This window comes from Vipera berus, assembly GCF_964194415.1.
Source record: "Vipera berus genome assembly, chromosome: 1".
Taxonomy (NCBI): domain Eukaryota; kingdom Metazoa; phylum Chordata; class Lepidosauria; order Squamata; family Viperidae; genus Vipera; species Vipera berus.
In genome coordinates, this window is record NC_138202.1 from 73,140,863 (window position 1) to 73,164,262 (window position 23,400).

General features: G+C 40.0%; 1 protein-coding gene across 3 annotated transcripts in view; it reads left to right on the forward strand.

Moving 5' to 3' along the window:
• The first annotated feature begins 1,735 nt into the window (after positions 1-1,735).
• Positions 1,736-23,400, forward strand: part of ACTN1 (actinin alpha 1) — a 66,330-nt gene continuing 44,665 nt past the window's right edge. Inside the window, exons 1-5 of one of the 3 annotated variants that reach the window (XM_081312620.1) lie at positions 1,736-1,846; positions 6,368-6,487; positions 19,158-19,244; positions 21,110-21,197; positions 23,020-23,098. In XM_081312620.1, the coding sequence (XP_081168746.1) occupies positions 1,822-1,846; positions 6,368-6,487; positions 19,158-19,244; positions 21,110-21,197; positions 23,020-23,098 (399 nt within the window). In that variant the 5' untranslated portion in view covers positions 1,736-1,821. Of the gene's footprint in view, positions 1,847-5,850; positions 6,098-6,367; positions 6,488-19,157; positions 19,245-21,109; positions 21,198-23,019; positions 23,099-23,400 lie in introns of those variants that run through there. The other 2 variants (XM_081312621.1, XM_081312622.1) reach the window with 2 other exon arrangements.

The window sequence follows — 23,400 nt, forward strand, 5'->3', positions numbered from 1 at the left end:
GGGGCTCTCATCAAGCTGTCCAATCCCCTCAGCAAGCTCTTCAACACCCCCCTCCTCCTCCTCTGAGTCGTCCGACCCAACTGCCGAACCCACAGGCTGACCCTGAATCACAACACTGGCCAACTTGCCGTAGCCAACTCACTGCTATCAACTCGCCATGGTCAACTCACTGTGGCCAACATGCCATGAGACAACTCACTGCAGGACAATTCAACAATTTTATTTAATTATTTAAAATATTTTTTTTAAATTCTACCATTTCTTTGATGTTGTGTAACTTTTTTCCTGCAGCAAGTTGTCCCGTGGTGAGTTGGGTGTGGTGAATTGTCCTGTGGCGAGTTGGTTGTGGTGAGTTGGCCATGCCAAGCTGACTGTGGAGAATTGGCTGTGGCGAATTGTCCTAGAGGGCCCTCAGTCTGAAAATGTTAATGGACACAGAAAATACGGGATAGAAATTTCACAAAAATAGACATATTCTGGAAGTGACACATCAAAGCAATTTTAGACTGGTCCCCAATAGAAATTATAGGGCAGCAACACTTTGCCCAAATTAGCAGTTATAGGAAAAATAGTGGTTCCCTAAGGTGATGTAAAAGTAAAAAAAAAACCTCTTTTTTTCAATTGTATCTCCTCTGAGAAGTGTCATAAACCTGTAAACTCAGAAAACAATGATTGAAAACTCAAATAAAAGCATTTGCTAAAGAACTACACGTGGGAGCTAAACAAATTACCTAGCTGCACTCCATATATTACATTTGACAGCCAGTAATGAAGGATTTAGTTGATAATGTGCAAAGATTGGACTGGAGGCCTGAGAGCTTTATGGTTTGTTTGTTTGTTTTTAAAGTTTAAAACAGCAGATCCATGTATTTTTTTTAGGTCAGTCATCAAGAAAGTTGGGGGGAAACTAACTACCTGCAGGCTGACTTTTCTTATTCAACAATTGATTTGAGTTTAATCTACTGACGAACCTAATTCGGGATTTACAATGATTAGCAAAGGTTTTTGACTCCTACCTGTGAAGATTAGCAACAGTAGCACAATTCTCCTTGTCTGCCTCCCCAGATTATGCTGCTGAGATGAAAAAATGTTTGGAGGATAGCCAAGAGTACTAAAGTCTATTCAGCTTGCATAGTTACAACGAATAGCAATCAATATTTTAGATTTCTTTGGCTCTGCCAGCCTACTCAAGCACATGGCTCTGGATGGTGGATCTTTGTAGTCTAGTTAAAAAAAAAAAGAAAGTACCATTCCCACAAAACTGAGATTTACCTGTTTTTGGCATTGGAGGCTTTCTTGGATTTGGCAACCCTATCTTAAAATAACCCTGGTATAATTCTGGGGGAATGAGTGGATTCTGTGATTGAGGTGGAAACTGTAAAGGCAGGAATCCTTATGTGAGAATAAAAAAAGCTTGCTCCAACCACTGGGGACCCATTCAGAGAAAATGGTGAATGAACTCTAGAGTCATTCTTTGCAAGGACTTTGCCAGACATGCAAAATTAGCTTCCCCCCTCCCCCCACTCCAGCTTCTATTATTATCTCCTGGGCTTTTGTGCACTAAGGAAATAGAACATGAAGAACTAATAAATCCGATTAAACTCTGACATTAATTCGGGTAAATCACATAGCAGCAGTGTTTTTGCAATACTATGGATTTTTTTCGGTGGCCTTACAAATTCTCTTCGGAGAAGAATTAATCCCTTTTCTTCTCATTTTATCTCTTTCCAGACATTTACAGCATGGTGTAACTCTCACCTCCGGAAGGCTGGCACCCAGATTGAGAACATAGAAGAAGATTTCCGAGATGGCCTGAAACTCATGCTACTCCTGGAAGTTATATCAGGCGAGACCATTGTTTTGCAATAGTTAATGGGCTGGAGTGGAGAAACCTGTGCTTCAAGCTTTCCCTGTGGTACAAACGAAGAGCCAAGATAGCCATTGTTTGAATCAGTGTGTCCCATGTGCACACAGTTCATGTTGTGAAATTTATGGAGAGAAGGAACTCCAGAGAGGCAAATAAATGGGAATCTATTCATATCCAGTATTCATTACCACATAATAATAAGAATAAGAATAAGAACAGGGGTCTTCAAACTTGGCCCTTTTATGACTTGTGGACTTCAACTCCCAGAATTCCTCAGCCAGCTTTGCTGGCTGAGGAATTCTGGGAGTTGAAGTCCACAAGTCATAAAAGGGCCAAGTTTGAAGACCCCTGAATAAGAATAAGAAGAATAAGAATAAGAATAATAAGAATAAGAATAAGTTGGAAGGGACCTTGGAGGTCATCTAGTCCAACCCCCTGCTAAGGCAGGAAACCCTATACCATTTCAGACAAATGGCTGTCCAGTCTCTTCTTAAAAACTTCCAGTGTTGGAGCATTCACAGCTTCTAGAGGCAGGTTGTTCCACTGATTAATTGTTCTAACGGTCAGGAAATTTCTCCTTAGTTCTAGGTTGCTTCTCTCCTTGCCTCATCAGCATCTCTCTGTTATCAGGACATGAAGCATCCAAATACAAACTGGTGCCTTCTAGAGTGGTCAAGCCAGCCTGGGATATTGAGAACCACAATCCAGAATATCTGAACAGTGTCAGCTGGGGAAGGGTGTATCTGCATTACTTATCCAGTCACAATGTACTTTCTCAGGGTTGGAAACCAAGTCAGTCAAAGCAGTAGTGTCGCTTCACTTCCATATGTTTTCGTCGGGACACCTTTCCCACTTAAGCTTCATTGTGCTGTCCTCCATACAGGTAGTCCTCGACTTATGACCACAATTGACCCCAAGATTTCTGTTGTTAAGTGATTTTTGTCCCATTTTACGGTCTTTCTTGCCACAGTTGTTAAGTGAATCATTGCGGTTGTTAAATTAGTAACACGGTTGTTAGGTGAATCTGGCTTCCCCATTGACTTTGCTTGTCAGAAGTTTGCAAAAGAAGATCACATGACAGCAGGACCCTGCAACCATCATAAATAAGAAACAGTTGCCATGCATCCAAATTTTGATCACATGACCGTGGGGCTGCTGCAACAGTCGTTAAGTGTGAAAAGCGGTCACAAGTCACTTTTTTCTGTGTCGTCGTAACTTCAAACAGTCGCTAAACGAAAGGTTGTAAGTTGAGGATTACCTGTATAGAACTTTGATTGCTCTTCTACAACCAAAGGCCTTGGAGAAAGCCACAAGTGGTCCTCCTTCCTCTGCAGAATTTAAAAGCAAAATGTGGAATGGTACATGTCCTGTGGCTTTCTTTGAAGTCTTCCAGAACCAGCTGAAATTGTCTCTGGCGTTATTTATTCCTGACTTGTTTATCTTGCTAGTGAAGTGCTCGCTCATGCAACGGGAAGGAGAGGAAAGCTAAGAGGAAGCAGTTTACAGACAGCGATAGGCAGAGGGCAAATAACCAACCCTTGGTGTTTTTATTTACAGAATTCTGCCATGGAATATATTTTCTTGGTGTTGCATTCTCCTCTCTGTCTTCATCTCTTTGCCCTTATTGCGTTTCGTTTTGAATGTTGCCTTTCTCTGCAGTGCCTTCCAGGTTTTCTTTAGGACTCTGGCTTGAACAATTCTTTGCCTTTGACTATCCAGGAATTCTGGAAACTATAGTACCAACAAATCTAGGGTTCACCGGTCAAGGAGAAAAGCTGGTTATACATACTGTGCACAGCCAAAGTCTTTCAAAACATTTTTTGCTGCAATTTAACATTATATGGCCTCTTAAAATCTCAATGATTCCCATTCCTCCCCCCCCCCCCCGTAGAAGCCCTTTTAAACATGTACAGTTGGCATGGGCTCTTGAAAGTGTAGGAGAAGCCCTGACTTTGTTGTGGCATCGTCTGGTAAAGATTACTGTGACTGCCAAAGGAGAGTCAGTTCATTCTTGTCTGAAGGAAAAGCGGCTATTCTCCTGCTTCTTTGAACTTCAGGTTCAGTTGCTTTTGGCAACAGTTCAAAGTAAACACAGTTACAACGGCTGGACATGCCGTATTTTGGAAAGAAAGGACACATAACTGAAGAAAAGCAAGGGATTGTAGACTGAATCCTTTGCAAGAAACGAGATGCCATTTATCTCCCTCCAATTTTTTTTTAACTATAAGGTTTATTGTTGCTGCTGTGTATGAATGATCTCTTGACATAAGATAGCCTTTGGGGAATGTCAAAGTAGAACATTGGAAATGTACAATAAAAATAATTAGAAGTAGCCCAAAAGGGGGAAAAATGGTGTGATTCAAGCCCACCAGGTCCCAGAGGTTCTGTTTCAGATAAGGCTGTTTGCTCCTTTTTTGCCTGCCACTAGAGCTAAAATCTCATGTTTGAAATTTTTTTGGCCCACCTCAGATGTAATTCATTGATCTGATATCTTTGGGATTACGGTGTGGATATATAAATTTGCAGAAGTAACTGTTAGCCACCAATTGATAACCCTAACTCATTTGAGGGGGAAACGGTACAGTACAAGTCGGCTGCAATAAGCAGAGTAATCAGTTGGTATGTGGGAGGCAAAAAAAAAAATCCTTTTTGATGGGCAAAAAGAAACTAGAACCCTGATAAGCTGTGGTTTAGTAGAACAAAACCCAGAATGCTTTAGTTGTTCTGGGTTTCACATAAAACAAAATCCAGAAGAGTGACTAGGACAAGCTTTCCCTACCCTCCTCTGTGGTTCCCAGTACAGCATCCTGTACCAGCCTGCCCACTGCTCTTATTTTCCAGAGCCCTCCCTTCCTCATTTCTGCTCTGCCACCCCTGATATTGTTGCAGCACAGCACGTTTCCTGGGTCAGCCTGTCCCCAGATCTTCCTATGTTTCTCCTTAGCCATTAATGTCCTTGGCTGCTTCCCCCTCCTCCCTGACCCCAACTCCAAACCATTTGTGTCTGGATAAAAACAGCTTCATGTTGTTCTCTGCATGGGCCAAAACTCCTGAAGCGTGTATGTTTCCATTCAGGCATAGACCACCCATAGTCAGCTGTTCCATGCACCAAACATTTTGCACATCTTTAGAAAAAAAAATAATCCCAATGAAAACTGCCATGACAACTTAGTTCTGTTTTTATTTACTTCTGTATATACTTCCAATTCCCCACTATGAAGATAATTGAGCACATTTGTTTAGGCACTTTATTCTGTCTGGGCTAAACCCTTAGAAACAATATCCGCCCTGAATGTCATACTGTACAGCGGGGGGGGGGGAAGCATTATTGCTTTTAGGACCTATGTATTGAAATACAAGGGACGCGGTAGCTCAGTGGGTTAGGACGCTGAGCTTGTCGATCAGAAGGTCGGCAGTTTGGTGGGTCAAATCCCGAGTGCCGCATAACAGAGTGAGCGCCTGTTACTCGTCCCAGCTTCTGCCCACCTAGCAGTTCGAAAGCACGTAAAAATGCAAGTAGAAAAATAGGGACCACTACGGTGGGAAGGTAACAGCGTTCCGTGTGCCTTTGGTGTCCAGTCATGCCGGCCACATGACCACGGAGACGTCCTCGGACAAGCGCTGGCTCTTCGGCTTTGAAACGGAGATGAGCACCGGCCCCTAGAGTTGGAAACGACTAGCACGCATGTGCGGGGAACCTTTACCTTTACCTATTGAAATACATATTAGGGAAAATCATGAGGTCAGTCCTTCTGAAAATACCACTTTGGAATAAGAGGCAATTGTATACTTAAATATTCCCTATATAAAGTGTTCTCCCATTTATTTTTATTCGTTTTGTAATTTACTTCATTTACATAGTTATAAACCTTACACTATACATTATATTGCTTTGCTACAGTATTGATTATATTGATTAATACAATATTGAGTAAACATCATCACTGTAATATTTAGATAATTTAGACCATTTAGGATTCAAAACAAGAAAGAAATATCAATATTAATTATAATTTCAAATGTTAATAAGCATAAAATTACTTGGTTTTTCTTCCAGAATTGAATACAATATTAAGAAAACACTGCATGATGTATCAAAATATTTGTTGTACAATAAAGGTTTTGATCTCAACTTACTATTAAGATCTCCACTGTTGGAAAAGGAAAAGAGAAAAAAATAAACAAAGCAAATTTGAAAACAGTTTAATGTCATTCCTGCTTGTGACCATGGTATGATTATTTTAGTTTATTGCTCCCCAAAGGGCTGCTTAGTATGTGTATAACTTGTCACTTGAGGGAAATAGTCAAATACATGATCCCCCTATATGATTAAGTGGTACTATCAGGTATTTATAAAATTATGACTGTAGACAAATCCTAATGGATCAGGAGAGAAGCAGCTGTTTTCTTTGTGTGGTATATGAATTCTTGGTAGTGGTGAAATGAAGGATTTCATTTTAAAAAAATAATAATCACGTCTTCTTTTCTCAACCTGACTAGGTGAACGTTTGGCTAAACCGGAAAGAGGCAAAATGCGAGTACACAAAATCTCAAATGTGAACAAAGCTCTGGATTTTATTGCTAGCAAAGGAGTCAAGCTGGTCTCCATTGGAGCTGAAGGTAAGCAGCGTGCACTTCAAGCAGGAACTGGACAGTAGCAATAATGAACCTGCTTTTATTTGATACATATTTAATATTAGATGCATTGCTAGAAAGTAATGTATTTGCTTAACGCATTCTTTGCATCAGTCGTCACACAAAAAGAAACTATAGCCCAACATACCAAAAACCCACTGCAAAGGACAAACTAGAAACAAAATTTAAAATAAGCAAGAAAATGGTAAGAGGACACCTATCTGACCTTGACGAATATCCCAGAGTTCTGAAAGAGCTGGCAGATGCTATCTCAGAACCGTTGCACCATATCTTTCATAAATCCTGGAGCACCAGGGAAGTACCTAAGGATTGGAGAAGGGCTGATGTGGTTCCCATTTTCAAGAAAAAAGGTGGACCCAGGAAACTACAGACCAGACATGTCAAACACAAGGCCCGGGGGCCGGATCCGGCCCGCGAAGTGGTTTCATGTGGCCCGCGAAGCCATCCTGGAAACAGTGAGGGAACGGCCCCCACTGCCTTGGCCCTGACCCAGAGACCCTCCTTCTGCCAGAGACCCTCAGATCTGTCCCACTCCTGCCCAGGCCCCATAGGCACCCTTGATGTGAACGATGTAGAGCTGGCCACGCCCATCCAGTAGGCCATATGCACTCTAGCCATGCCCATCCAGTAGGCCACACCCACCCGGCCCCCTGAGAGCAACCGCAATGCTGATGTGGCCCTCAATGAAATTGAGTTTGACACCCCTGCTACAGACCAATCAGTGTAATATCAATACCTGGGAAGATCCTAGAAAAGATAATCAAAAAACAGATCTGCAAATAACTAGAAGCAAACAAAGCTATAACTAGTAGCCAGCACAGGTTTGTTAAAAACAGATCATGCCAAACCAATCTACATCCACATGGAGAGAAGTAAGCAGTGGGATACCACAAGATTCTGTCTTAGGCCTAGTAGTCTTCAGTATCTTTATAAATGACTTAGATGAGGAAATTGAAATGGAACTCATCAAATTTGCAGATGACACTAAACTGGCAGGAATAGCCAACACCCCAGAAACAAACTCAGGATCCAAAAAGATCTTGACAAACTTGAACAATGGGTCCTATCCAACAAAATGAGTTTCAATGTGGAAAAAAGCAAAGTTTTACATTTAGGCAGCAAAAAACAAAGTTATAAGTACAGATTGGGCAAGACCTGGCTTAAAAACATTAACTGTGAGAGGGGCCTTGGAGTCCTAGTGGATGATCACTAGACTATGAGCCAGCAGTGTGCAGCCGCTGCCAGAAAAGCTAATACAATTCTGGGTTGTATAAACAGAGGCATAGAATTAAGATCACATGAAGTATTAGTACCGCTCTATAAAACCCTAGTTAAGACCATACCTAGAATACTGCTGCCAATTTTGGTTACCATATCACAAAAAAGATGTCGAGACTTTGAAAAAAGTTCAGAGAAGAGCAACTAAGATGATCAAAGGCCTGGAGACTAAAACTTATGAAGAACGGCTACGAGACTTGGGTTTGGTTAGTCTAAAGAAAAGAAGAAATAGGGGAGACATGATAGTAGTGTTCCAGTATCTGAGGGGCTGCCACAAGGCAGAGGGGGTCAAATTATTCTCCAAAGCACCACAGGGAAGGACGAGAAACAATGGTTGGAAACTGATCAAAGAGAGAAGCAACCTGGAATTAAGAGAAACTTCCTGACAGTGAGGACAATTAACCAGTGGAACAGCTTGCCTTCAGAAATCATGGCTGCTTCATCACTGGAGATTTTTAAGAAGAGGCTAGACAGCCACTTGTCTGAGATGGTATATAGGTTCTCCTGCTTGAGCAGTGGACTGACTAGAAGACCTCCAAGGTCCCTTCCAGCTTCTATTCTATTCTATTCTATTCTATTCTATTCTATTCTATTCTATTCTATTCTATTCTATTCTATTCTATTCTATTACTATTACTATTACTATTACTATTCCTCTCTATGACTTCACTCAATTAAGGAGTCTTAGAATAGCTGGAAGCAGTTTTTGGCTTCTCTCCATCCATTCATTCACTGGTTACATTCATTTGTATCCTGCCCAGTCACCAAGAACCAGGTATATGGATATATGCTCTCTGTGTTCCTTCTAATGGATTATTATCCTGTCTCATTATCTTTGATTTGGGGGAAGGAAGAGAAAAGAAAGAGTCCTATGCCTTTGTTCATCTTAGGGGAAAAATTGCTCATAGATTCTCTAATCCAAGAACATGATGAGCCAAGTTGTTTTCTTAAACATCGCAAACCTTCCCCCAAAATACTAGAGTGAAACAATGTTATGCATGATTTAAGATCTCGGAGTCCTAGTGGACAATCACTTCAATATGAGCCAGCAGTGTGCTGCAGCTGCCAAAAAAGCCAACACAGTGCTAGGCTGCATTAACAGAGGGATAGAATCAAGATCACGTGAAGTACTAATACCACTTTACAATGCCTTGGTAAGGCCACACCTGGAATACTGCATCCAGTTTTGGTCACCACGATGTAAAAAAGATGTCAAGACTCTAGAAAGAGTACAGAGAAGAGCAACAAAGATGATTGGGGGACTGGAGGCTAAAACATATAGGGAACGGTTGCTAGAATTGGGTATGTGTAGTTTAATGAAGAGAAGGGTGAGGGATGACATGATAGCAGTGTTCCAATATCTCAGGGGCTGCCACAAAGAAGAGGGAGCCAAGCTATTCTCCAAGGCACCTGAAAGCAGGACAAGAAGCAATGGATGGAAACTAGTCAAGGAGAGAAGCAACCTAGAACTAAGGAGAAACTTCCTGACAGTTAGAACAACTAACCAGTGGAACAACCTGCCTCCAGAAGTGGTGAATGCTCCAACACTGGAAGTTTTTAAGAAGAGACTGGCCAGCCATTTGTCTGAAATGGTATAGGGTTTCCTGCCTGAGCAGGGGGTTGGACTAGATGACTTCCAAGGTCCCTTCCAACTTCTTCTTCTTCTTCTTCTTCTTCTTCTTCTTCTTCTTCTTCTTATTATTATTATTATTATTATTATTATTATTATTATTATTATTATTATTATTATTATTATTATTATTATTATTATTATTATTTATTACAGCTTGTTATGCAATGTTATGCAACATTGATATATCTGAGTAAGTGGAAGGAAAGAAGCAGTCTCTGAAAATGCACAATGTGCAATAGAATAGACAGCATTTCAAAGTTAAAGATCCCTGATATCACTTGACTACAAGTGATATCATCACTAATCATTTCCCAATCATCATCTTGGCTCCAGAATGTCCAAGGAGCTATATCGGAAGTTTGGAAAAACAAGAGAAGACACTGGAATTCTATATTGATACTAGATTGGCAATGCTAACATATCTTGTTGTTGTTGTTAGCTGCGAAGTCGTGTCCGACCCATCGTGACCCCATGGACAACGTTCCTCCAGGCCTTTCTGTCCTCTACCATCTTCTGGAGTCCATTTAAGCTCACGCCTACTGCTTCAGTGACTCCATCCAGCTACCTCATTCTCTGTCATCCCCTTCTTCTATTGCCCTCGATCTTTCCCAGCATTAGGCTCTTCTCCAGTGAGTCCTTCTCATTAGGTGGCCAAAGTATTTGAGTTTCAACTTCAGGATCTGGCCTTCTAAAGAGCAGTCAGGGTTGATCTCCTCTAGGACGGACCGGTTTGATCACCTTGCAGTCCAAGGGACTCACAGGAGTCTTCTCCAGCACCATAGTTCAAAGGCCTCAATTCTTTGGTGCTCAGCCTTTCTTATGGTCTAACTTGCACTGCCATACATTGCAACTGGGAAGGCCATAGCCTTGACTATACGCACTTTTGTTGACAGGGTGATGTCTCTGCTTTTTAGTGTGCTGTCTAGATTTGCCATGGCTTTCCTCCCCAGGAGCAAGCGTCTTTTAATTTCTTGCCTACAGTCCCCATCTTCAGTGATATTGGAGCCTAGGAAAATAAAATCTGTCACTACCTCCATTTCTTCCCCATCTATTTGCCAGGAATTGAGAGGGCCGGATGCCATGATCTTGGTTTTCTTAATGTTAAGTTTCAACCCAACTTTTGCACTCTCCTTCTTCACCTGCAACAAGAGACTCTTTAATTCTTCTTCACTTTCTGCCATTAGAGTGGTATCATCTGCATATCTTAGGTTGTTGATGTTTCTTCCGGCAATCTTAATTCCACCTTTTGATTCATCTAGCCCTGCCTTTCTCATGATGTGCTCTGCATATAAATTAAATAGGCAGGGCGACAGTATACAGCCTTGCCGGACTCCTTTCCCAATTTTGAACCAATCAGTGGTTCCGTGTCCAGTTCTCACTGTTGCTTCTTGGCCCACATATAGGTTTCTCAAGAGACAAATAAGATGGTCTGGTACTCCCATCTCTTTAAGAACTTGCCACAGTTTGTTGTGATCCACACAATCAAAGGCTTTAGCATAGTCAATGAAGCAGAAGTAGATGTTTTTCTGGAACTCCCTAGCTTTCTCCATGATCCAGCGTATGTTGGCAATTTGATCTCTAGTTCCTCTGGCTCTTCGAAATCCTACCTGTGCTTCTGGTAGTTCTCGATCCACATACTGCTGGAGTCTAGCTTGTAGGATTTTAAGCATAACTTTACTAGCATGTGAAATGAGTGCAATGGTGCGAAAGCTTGAACATTCTTTGGTCAGTGCCCACCTCATCGTGGTTATCAGGGACGTTAAGCTCATTCTTGTATAGTTCTTCTGTGTAATTTTGCCACCTCTTCTTAATCTCTTCTGCCTCTGTAAGGCCCCTGCCATCATCATGCCCATTTTTGCATGAAACGTTCCCTTCATTTCTCCAATTTTCTTGAAGAGATGTCTGGTCCTCCCTATTCTATTGTTTTTTTTCTATTTCTTTGCACTGTTCATTTAAGAAGGCATTCTTATCTCTTCTAGCTATTCTCTGGAATTCTGCATTCAATTGGGCGTATCTTTCTTTTTCTCCCTTGCCTTTTTTTTTATTCCCATTTATATCCCGCCCTTCTCCGAAGACTCAGGGCGGCTTACAATCTAAGCACAAAACAATGTGCTTAGCAATAGCCTTCATTCTATGTATATGCCTGCTTATTAGGGCTTTTGCCCCCCCCAAGCGGCATTATTAAAAAGTCAGCTTATTGCCCCCAACAATCTGGGTCCTCATTTTACCTACCTCGGAAGGATGGAAGGCTGAGTCAACCTTGAGCCTGGTGGGATGCGAACCTGCACTAATTGCAGGCAGCTGGTGTTACTTAAGGAGGCATTAGCCCACTGCTCCACCAAGGCTCTTTTGCTTCCCTCCTTTCCTCAGCTATTTGCAAAGCTTCCTCAGACAACCATTTTGCTTTCTTGCATTTCTTTTTCTTTGGGATGGTTTTAGTTGCTACCTCTTGTACAGTGTTGCGAAACTCTGTCCATAGTTCTTCAGGCACTCTGTCTATCAGATCTAATTCCTTAAATCTATTTGTCACCTGTACTGTATATTCAACAGGGATATGATTTACTTCATACCTGAGTGGCCTAGTGCTTTTCCCTACTTTCTTCAGTTTAAGCCTAAACTTTGCAATGAGAAGCTCATGGTCTGAGCCACAGTCAGCTCCTGGTCTTGTTTTTACTGACTGTATAGAGCTTCTCCATCTTTGGCTGCAGAGCACATAATCAATCTGATTTCTGTGTTGACCATCTGGTGATGTCCATGTGTAGAGCCGTCTCTTGGGTTGTTGGAAAAGAGTGTTTGCTATGACCATCGTATTCTCTTGACAAAATTCTGTCAGCCTGTGCCCTGCTTCATTTTGTACTCCAAGGCCAAACTTGCCTGTTATTCCGGTTATATTTTGGCTTCGTACTTTAGCATTCCAATCCCCCATGATGATAAGGACATCATTTTTTGGTGTTAGTTCTATAAGGTGCTGTAGGCCTTCATAGAACCGGTCAATTTCATCCTCTTCAGCAACGGTGGTTGGGGCATAGACTTGGACTACTGTGATATTGAATGGTTTGCTTTGAATTCGAACTGAGATCATTCTGTCATTTTGAGGATTGTATCCCAGTATTGCTTTTCCTATTCTTTTATTGACTATGAAGGCTACTCCATTTCTTCTGAGGGATTCTTGCCCGCAGTAGTATACCTGATGGTCATCTGAATTAAATTCACCCATTCCTGTCCATTTTAGTTCGCTGATTCCTAAGATGTCGATGTTCAGTATTGTCATCTCTTGTTTGACCATGTCCAGCTTTCCTTGATTCATGGATCTTACATTCCAGGTTCCTATGGAGAAACAAATCTTTACAGCATCGGACTTTCCTTTCACCACCAGATACATCCACAGCTGAGTGTTCTTTCGGCTTTGGCCCAGTCGCTTCATTCTTTTTGGCGCTACTGGACCGAGATGCCCTACACACAGTCACTCATGCGCTTGTGACCTCCCGGTTGGACTACTGCAACGCTCTTTACATGGGGCTGCCCTTGAGGACCACTCGGAGGCTTCAGCTGGAGCAGAATGCAGCCGCGTGAGTTGTGATGGGGGTTGTGATACTCCCATGTAACACCTCTGCTCCGTAAGCTGCATTGGCTTCCGGTTGCCCTCCGGGTGAGATTCAAGGTGCTGGTGATGACCTATAAAGCCCTAAATGGCTTGGGTCCGGGATATTTGAGGGAACACCTGCTGCCGGCATCAAGCTCCCTTCGTCCTGTGCGCTCCCACAGGGAGGGCCTTCTCAGGGTACCACCGGCAAAAGATTGCCGGCGGGTAACACCCAGGGGGAGGGCCTTCTCTGTGGGTTCGCCTGCCCTTTGGAACCAGCTGCCCGTAGAGCTCAGGACTGCCCCTGACCTTCGTTCATTCCACCGGGACCTGAAGACCTGGCTCTTTGAGCTTTCCGGCCAGGGCTGAGAATTTTAATTGTAATTTTATTTTAATTGGGTTTTAATTGGAGTTTAATAGGGGTTTTATTTTATTCAAGGACTAAATTTAATTATTTTAACTGTACTTAACTTTTGTAATTTGTATTGTTATTTTAAATTCCTTGTGAACCGCCCTGAGTCCTACGGGAGAAGGGCGGTATATAAGTCCAATAAACATAAACATAAACAAACTAGCCCTCTGCTCTTCCCCAGTAGCATATTGGACGCCTTCCGACCTGAGGGGCTCATCTTCCAGCGTCATATCGTTTTTCCTTTTGGTACTGTCCATGGGGTTTTCATGGCAAAGATACTGGAGTGGGTTGCCATTTCCTTCTCCAGTGGATCACGTTTTGTCAGAACTCTCTGCTATGACCTGTCCGTCTTGGGTGGCCCTGCACGGCATAGCTCATAGCTTCATTGAATTACGCAAGCCCCTTCGCCACGACAAGGCAGTAATCCATGAAGGGGTAACATTTCTTACTGTGGCGTAAAAAGGAAACTGTAAGGAAGAGACACTGACATTTAGGACAATTTTTAAAAATTGTATTTATACAAGGGAAATCATAAATAGTGAAATTATTGTTTTTATTGGCTAAATTAAAGGCACCTTTATATAGTTTACAGTACTGTTCATATTCTGCAAATTCTGCAGGTTCAAGAAAGCATTCCCTTTAGTTCAGACATGTCAAACACAAGGCCCAGGGGCCAGATCCGGCCCGCGAAGTAGTTTCATGCGGCCCACGAAGCCATCCTGGAAACAGTGAGGGAACGGCCCCCACTGCCTTGGCCCTGGCCCAGAGACCCTCCTCCTGCCAGAGACCCTCAGATCTGTCCCACTCCTGCCCAGGCCCCCATAGGCCCCCTTGATGCGAACGATGTAGAGCTGGCCATGCCCACCCAGTAGGCCATACACACTCTAGCCACGCCCACCCAGTAGGCCATGCCTCCCCAGGCCATACCCACCCGGCCCCCTGAGGGCAACCGCAATGCTGATGCGGCCCTCAATGAAATTGAGTTTGACACCCCTGCTTTAGTTGCTTATACTGCATGACCTCTCACACTTAGTAATGGAGTTTTTTAATCCAAAGTAAATTCTTACAAGTGGCACAAAAATAGTCCACATTTTGTAATAAAATGAACTGCAACATAGAGTGTAAACACATTTTCATTCTCTTTTGATGCATTTCCATCATATTTCCTGTTTACATATGAAATAACTTCATAAATCCTCTTTGAAATCCTGATGCAAAAAAAAAATATCCCGTGATCCTCCTATGTAAAAACAAGGAGATATCAGAGTTAAACAGGGCAATACACAGTGCTTTTTTTGTAAAAGAAAAAGGTGCCGGAACTCACACAGGTCATACAACCCACCTTGCCTACCCTACAAGGTTCCATCCAAAAAAGGTGCCGGAACTCCGTTCTGAGTGTTCTATGAGAAAAAAAGCCCTGGATATACATATTAATGCCTTTTGGAGTCCTTTTAAAGAACCCAGTTTTATTATGAACATTCAGTGGCTATTTTCCTTTTGAAACAACTGAGCACCAAAGGGATGGAAATTGTATCTTTATTTGTATATTCTGTTCACAAAGACTTATTGTAGTAAAACCAATTATATGGAAATATACTCACTTAGAGCAGAACACTTGGTTTCTTCTTTCCAGCTGTTCCTGTTCTTCAAACAACAGTCTGTATCTTTTCACAGGCTGAATGCAGATCTATCTGAACATTTTTCCTTGTTGAGTGTGCTGTGAACAGCACTCTGAGATCGTGAGAAAGGAGAGTGACAACTGTTCTAGAATTCACACCTGAGATATTTTTGCTTGACTTTTTAAGGATCCCTCGTACAAGTTTTCACTATTACTTCTTGGAGAATTCATATCATCATCCTTAGTCTTTAGTCCGTATTTCATGTCTCTGTCAACTCCTTTTTCTTTTAATGGAGAAGCTTCATAAAGCGTGAAAGATGCAGAACAGAATCTCAATTCTCCATTGGTATGAACCTCCCAAAAGGGCCCCATTGATTTTGGAGGAAAGGGGGGGTGTCCATCAGCTGTACTAAAGCTGTACTAATAAACCCACATCTCTTCTATTCCCTACCCCGAAGACCTTTAAGAACTATTAGCCTTTTCTTTGTTATATCAGAATTCTGGAATTTCAAGATAAAACAGATTCACTCCATGCTTAACCCCTGCAACAGAATGAGTGTTTTGCATATGAACATATCTTCGCATTTGATATACAGATATATTCCTGACACCAGGGTGACAACATTGGTTTTGTGGCGGAGAACAAGACATACAAGAGTTACCAACTTTAGCAAATAAAATCCAAACTGTTGCTCCCTAGCAACAGTTCTTTTATTCATGAATCTGTCTTAAAGATTTCTTTGTCACTTAGCACATTTTTATTGTTGCAAAATTGTGGAATATTGAAATGAGGTGATAGAATCTGACAGGATCACATTTTGGATGCAAGTTGTTAACCCTCACTGTTTCCTTCAGAATTTGTTTTTAATTATTTCCGCTGCTGCTGCTGCTGCTGCCCAGTCATAGATAATACAAAGATCTAAACTAACATTTGAATGAAGACTTCTATTGGCATAATTGTTAATCAGTCCTGCTGTCCATTATGAATTTGCTGCCTTACTTCTCTTGGAATGCTTTTGGACTGTTGGTTGACTTTGTTTGTCACACACTAAAGCCAGATGTTTAGACTGGATTTGGCATTTTTATCTACTTATTGAGTCATTCCCAAGGACGTAGGATAGGCAGCTGTTGATATTTGATAGTGTTAAATGTTAAACAAGGTATTGTTGCAATATGTAAGCTGTTCCAATAAAGCTGCCTTTTGCAACTGACTGATGATGAATTTGTCAATGCTGATGGTGTTCAGATTGTCCTCTAATTGTTTGGAATTACACCCAAGGGAACCTATTACTATTGATACTACCTTTGCTTTCTTTTGTTATTGTTGTTATGGTTCATTGCATAGTCTGCCAGATGTTCAGACTGGATTTGGCATTTTTGTCTACCTATTGAATCCTTTCCAGCGACCTGGGATAGGCAGATGTGGATATTTGGTGGTATTGTTATGGTTTGTCACACAGCAAGATGTTCAGACTGGACTTTCTGAAATTTACATCTCACCATATTTTTTATGGGAGAGATACTCTTTGTCTGACTCCTCGGATGTGACCTGTCTAGTATGGTTGAACCTCTGGCATAGCTCTCATCTTCCTCAGAGCATACAAGGCCCACAACCACATCAAGGTAGTGCCTCACTGGGAGTATTATTAGTATCAGTATCAGTATCATCATCATTATCATCATCATCATTATTATTATTCCTGAATTAGGAGCTTTATGCATCTGCTGTTAACACTGACATGATTCATTGAGTGAATCCTTCAGCTGATCTAGGCAATTATTTTGAACTACTGAACATCTCAAAACAATAGTGTCTGTCTGCTAGGCAGGTGGATATAAACACCTTAACGCTCTTTAATATAGCATAAGGTGGTGTTATTTGGATTGGGGTGGACTTGATAGACCTTTTTCATGTAAGAAAGTAATCAAGTTTGAATTAATTAAAAGAATTAACACCTCTCTCAATTAAACTGAAAAGTTTTGTTTCTTATCACATTACACAGTTTGATGCAAAAATATCTGTTATATCCCAAACTGTATATTGAATGACTACATAAATAAATTCAGTGACTTTATCACCTGCATTTCATTTCTTCACTCTTACTCTCTCTGTTCTACCATCCATAGCAACAGTGGGTTTCTATATATTCCTTTCTCAGGGCAATACTCCATGAATCTCATTAATGATCCAGGAAATCTTACGCAATAATACATAGATGAGTCTTTAAGAAACCACAAGATTCTATTGTTTTGCTGTAAAGAAGGATATAGCTGCTTCTCTATGGAGTTCTAGGTGGAGCAGAAATGTTAATGGAAGTGCCAGTATTTTATTGTTAATTTTCAGCTGTAGTGTCACAGCTATTAGAGTAACTGACTAGCTGATATCCTGGGGGAAAACCAAGATATGATGGGAATCTCTGAGCATTAGATTGGCCAGAAAGACAATCTAATTTCTTTCTCTTGACTACCCTCAAGATTCTTCTACCAGTTAATAGAAACTGAACTTCCTTTTATGTGGTGATGTGGACACTGGCATTGTGTAACGCCAGTAAACAACCAGCCTATTTCTAAATAATGCAAATTGTGAAAGGGGGCTAATGGTACCAAACCAAATCATATTTTTTATTTTTTATTTTATTTTTTATTTTTTTTATTTAAAGAGTTTTACAAAAACAAGATTTTACAATATATCCCCAAATCCCCCCCACCCCAAACCCGCCCACTTCCCCCCCACTTCCCAGAGCTAAATACAGGATTATAGTTATAATAATCATATTCTAAATAAAAATTATACATAATATACAATTAACCAAATTCATAATGTGCTTTAACTCCCCTTTAACATAAATACATACAAAGTACCAACACTAAGATCAATAACAATATCCCTCTAAAATCTACTCATAAGCTAAATGGAACTTTTTAGTCCCATATTTATTCTGAATATAATGTATCCATCTCCTCCAAACTGAAATATATCTTTCCTGTGAATGATCTTTCAAGTAAGCAGAAATCTTAGACATTTCTGCAAGATTCGAAACTTTAAACACCCATTCTTCTATAGTAGGCAAACTATCCTTCTTCCAATATTGTCCCACCAGTAACCGTGCTGCTGTTATCATATTCAACATCAAATTGGTTTCTTTAACATCACAATCTACAACAATACCCAATAAAAACAATTGCGGAGAAAACTTTATCTTTCTCTTAAAAATCTTTTGAATGTTCCACCAAATTTTAATCCAAAAAGCTTTTATATTTCTACAAGTCCACCACATATGAAAATAGGTGGCTTCTAAACTACCACATCTGCAACATTTAGACTGTAAGTTAGGATACATGTTAGACAACTTCTTGGGATCCAGATGCCATCTATAAAACATTTTATAAAAATTTTCTCTTAAGTTTTGAGCCTGAGTAAATTTAAAATTTCTGACCCAAATTATCTCCCAAGTGTCCAGCGAAATTGGTTCCTGAATATTTTGTGCCCACTTTATCATACAATCTTTAACTAATTCCGTTTCCGAATCCAATTCAATTAAAGCATTATATATCCTCTTTATATGTGCACAATTTAAGTCTCTAATTTGTTTTACTAAATTTTGATCTATAATTGTGATGCCAACCTTTTGATCTAACTTCCACCTAGCTTTCAATTGGGTATATTGAAACCAAGAGTAACTTACGGTATATTTTTTAAACATTGAATGAGCCCAGCTGCTGTTTCTGGTTTTAAAAAACAAGTTCTCATGCCAACACTCTGAAAGCAGGATGTACTAAAACTTAAACTGTAAACTGTCTTGAGCAGTCAAACAGGAAGGCATCATATGCATCAGTCAAATAAATAAATGGAAAGATATTAAAAAGAAAACCAGACAGCTCAAATTAGACCAGAGAAGCAATATGCATTCAGAGGAGTTTGATATTTTTCTCCTCGGCGGATGATTTCTGATCTTCATCGTAAGTCCAGAGAGTTTTTATGTACCCTCTGCCCCTCTTCTTATCATAGATTTCAGAGGGTGTCTAGCTCTGTTGTTGGATTAATAGTTTTTTTTTAAGAACATGCTTATTTATTTCTGGTTGTTCAACTGTTACATTTCTTTTTTACAGAGATTGTTGATGGGAATGCAAAAATGACCCTTGGCATGATTTGGACCATCATCCTTCGTTTTGCCATTCAGGATATCTCAGTAGAAGGTAAATCCTAACAGGTTCTTATCTCTTTCAATGATAGTTATGATGGGGAAGAGTTTGTATGTTATGAGTTGCCTCAAGGGAAAGAACATGAAACCTATACTCTGAATGAAGGATACTTGCACATCAGTGAGAAGTTAGTGTTTCTGCTTGATTAATTGCACAGAGGTACTTGAAAGTTGCTGATTCTATTTACAAAATGCAGAGTTAAGGAATTCCAAGTTTGCATTCCCTGACTTTGGCATAAGAGTGGTGGACATAGGCTGACAGCTTTCATGATATTGTAGACCAGGGGTCTTCAAACTCGGCCCTTTTATGACTCATGGACTTCAACTCCCAGAATTCCTCAGCCAGCATGCCTGGCTGAGAAATTCTGGGAGTTGAAGTCCATGAGTCATAAAAGGGCCGAGTTTGAAGACCCATGTTGTAGACCCAGGCTTCTCTTTATTGTTAGGGAACCTGCCTAGGCATTAAGATCTGCAGGGGAGGCAAAGTTCTTTTTCAAAGAACTTTTCTGCCTGTCCACACTTTGGAATTCCGCTTCCTTAGGAGTCTCGGTTAGTTTAGCTTTCTGAAAGAGCTTCAAGACGCACCTCTTCGGTTTGGCCTTTTTATTCATTTATTATTATTTCACACTCGGTTCATCTTTGTAACTATTAGGCTAGGTTAATAATTTTGAACTGATTTGTTTTATATGCGGCAGCATATTGACAGTATTAATAAAAAGAGGGGAGGATCTGATCTCAGGGCTGAGTCTGCATAGCTCTTAGATGTGAGAGCACTAAATATTAATTAGAGGGCTGGGAAGTTGAAAACAGCTCTAGAAAAAAACAGTAACAAGTTAATTCCACATTATTGTCCAGAAAACTACATGAGCACGTTCACATAGTCACTGAGTATTTACTTTTGACAGAAAGGAAATTTGACTTTATCTCTCTGTATTATTTTACTCAACTGAGTGCTTTTGGAAAAAGCTGAAAGAATAGCATTCCAGATTTATAATCTTATTTTTGAATAAAGTTTAAAGAAACTTCAAAGAAAGAGCATTTCAAATGAATACTGTGCTATGGAAATGCAGCATCAACAGCGGTTGCCTCAGCTGCTACTTTCTTTTTCATTTTCGGGTGCCAACTGCCAAAAACATCATAAAATCTCAGGGAAGGAAAGGGGTATGGGAAAAATTCCAGTGACTGTATTTTAAATTCTTTAAACAAGGCTGGTGTACCTTAAATATTTAATACTGAAAGCTATATTTGGTTAAGGCATCAGGCTAGAAACCAGGCTTAGGCATGGAAGCCAGCTCAGCTGGGTGGTTTTGAACCAGTTACTCATTCTCTTCCCAAGCTACCTCACAGGGTGGTTGTTTTGAAAATAGGAGTAGGAAGGAATATTGGACATTTTTGCCACCTTGGGTTGTTTATAAAAAAATAATGAAGGATGGATGTAAATAGAAATAAATAAACACGAACCTTTATTTTAAAAAATTAAATGCAATCTCTTAGTCACTAAAATAATATAACGCACATAATCAAATTGATCGTTAGGACTCTTCTAAAGCTTGTACCTCATTATCATAACTTTTAGGTTGAGTAAACTCTTATTTTTTATTGCTAACTTTAGTTTGTATTTTATTATTAGGGTCATTATTATTAATTAAAATTTGCCATGGCCGTCTAATGCAGAAGACTCAGGGCTGCTTATTTTTACTTTACTTTTACTATTTTACTCTGGGCTTTCAATATAAAACTGGTTCTTGGGAGATTCAGAAGTGCATTTGGAAGGTGCCATCCAGGTTCTCCTCAGTGACTTTAAAGGTCAGAATGGTTAAGGAAAACTTGGAACTAATGCTTTTACCTTTTGTTCTGTAGAGACATCTGCGAAAGAAGGGCTTTTGCTGTGGTGCCAAAGGAAAACTGCCCCTTACAAAAACGTGAACATCCAAAACTTCCATATTAGGTAAAGAGCATTAAAAGCAGTTCCCTGAAAATATTACTTTTCTAATATGTCACATATCCCAATCGCACAGCCAGTGCCTGTCCCAAGTTGGAGAAAAATCTCATTTAAAAGATTTGGATGCTGCATAATGCTCAGCTCAGCTGTCCTCAAACCTTATGCTAAGAACATTCACAATTAACATCACTACTTAGATGGAGGAGGATGGAGTGTTTGTGCTTTGAACCTACCTGCCAGTTCAGGATTTGAGGGCCAGAATTGGCTAAAATTTCTTACTTTGTTACCATGGCATCAGACACATCTTCAGGACTGGGATTTCTGTCAAACAATGTGGCATTGATGCAACATAATTTTTTTCCCTTTTTACATGTGTGTGACAATAACCCTACGAAATAGTTGGACCAAGTATCACAACAATACAATGCTGCTTTCATAATTTGTTTTTCGCTGACCCATATGCAATTCCCCCTGGTAATGTTAAAATGCTGAAGCTTTTTTTTTAAACTTGTATCCAGCCAAAACAAGATAAAGATAGGACCGGTTCAGACTATATTCCCACTTTGCTAAACTAAAGGTTGCCAAGATAAAAATGAATGCTGGGCTCATCTTTCTTTCCTCATCATTTCATCTGTTGTTAAACTAAACAACAGTTCTTTGTTATACTTGAAACATGAAGGCAGTGTCGCTTCATGTTGGTTTATTCAACATGCAAATGGAAAACTAATGTTATGCTGTGGTTTAGCAAACTATGGAGAGATGATGAAAATAACTTTTATAGGATTTAACTATGTACAATGACATGTAAAATGGCTTTTGCATTACTTACAAAGTAATTAATGCAGACTAATGGGTTGAGGAACCAAGGAAGAGAATGTAGTGCTACTGCTATTTTTCCCCCCTCCTTGCCCTACCGAGGCTTCACTCAGATAACACATTCATTTTAAAAAACACATTTCTCTAGCAGACTTGTTTCTACCTATGTTTCTGTATACTTCAGCACTGAAAAGTTTAAGCGATAAAGCTAGGCCTGAGTTGATCATTAACTTTGGTTGATTACAGCAGTCCAGGCAATGGAGACAAGATGGAAGCAATGCATCATGTTCTAATGACAATGTTTGTGTATTTACGTTCTCTACTGCTCTCTTCCTTCTGAGCCATTGAAATACAGTTAATAAAAACAACTGTCAAAAATCAATAAAGAAGATGAAAAGGAATATTATACCGTGAAGCCCAGCAAGAGATGCTGATGTCCTTATTCTTCCCCTCTCACCTCAGTTCTGTTAAAGAAACTATATTTCATTCATTTGAAGAAAATAGCTCTTGTCGTGTGTCATACTGTATTCCTTTTTATATCTAACTGGAATTGATTATATGACAAACTGGAATCATTATTTGCCAAAATCTGACAATAGAAAGGGCAAACAACAATTTAACATTATTTTACTGGATATATCCATTAGTGATTGATAAAACAATATACCTTCTTTATTTTTACCAGGTCCTTCTAAATATGAAACTGGTTGACTTTTCAAAAATGCTTATGAATAGAAATTTTGATTAAATCCAAATACAATTAATCTCTAGATGGCTGACTTGTTTTTTTCCCATGTGTTGGCCCACAGTTTGAATTGTCCCTGATTGTTGGTTGTGCTGACTCAGATGAAAAGAATTGTAAGTTAATAGCATTTGTAATTTTGGAAGATGCCATCCAAATCAACTATATTTTCTCTGCCCAATTGTATGCACAGGGAACACTGTTGATTTAGACTTTCTTCAGTTTGCTTTCTTGAAGAATATAACTAATTCTGTTTTGTCTCTTTTATAGCTGGAAGGATGGTCTTGGTTTTTGTGCGTTGATTCACCGACATCGTCCAGAACTTATCGACTATGGAAAACTAAGAAAGGTACTGTGTTATGTTTTGAGATGTCTCAGGTTCATAGATCCCAAAAGAATAAAACCTTTGGATAATATTACCTAAGATGAAATAGATTCTCTGAAAAGCTCAGCTATAATGATTTGAGGCAGTCTTTTTTGACCTGGTATTCTCCAAATGTGTTGGATTGACTCCCAGAGCACATGTGGAAGGCAGCAGTTTGGAAAAGGAAGTAGTTATATGCTGATGAAGATCTAGATTAACAGCAGATTGGCAGTTCCTTGGCCTTCAGAATTCTAACTCAGGTTAATTCAAATGCTTGTTTTGATTTG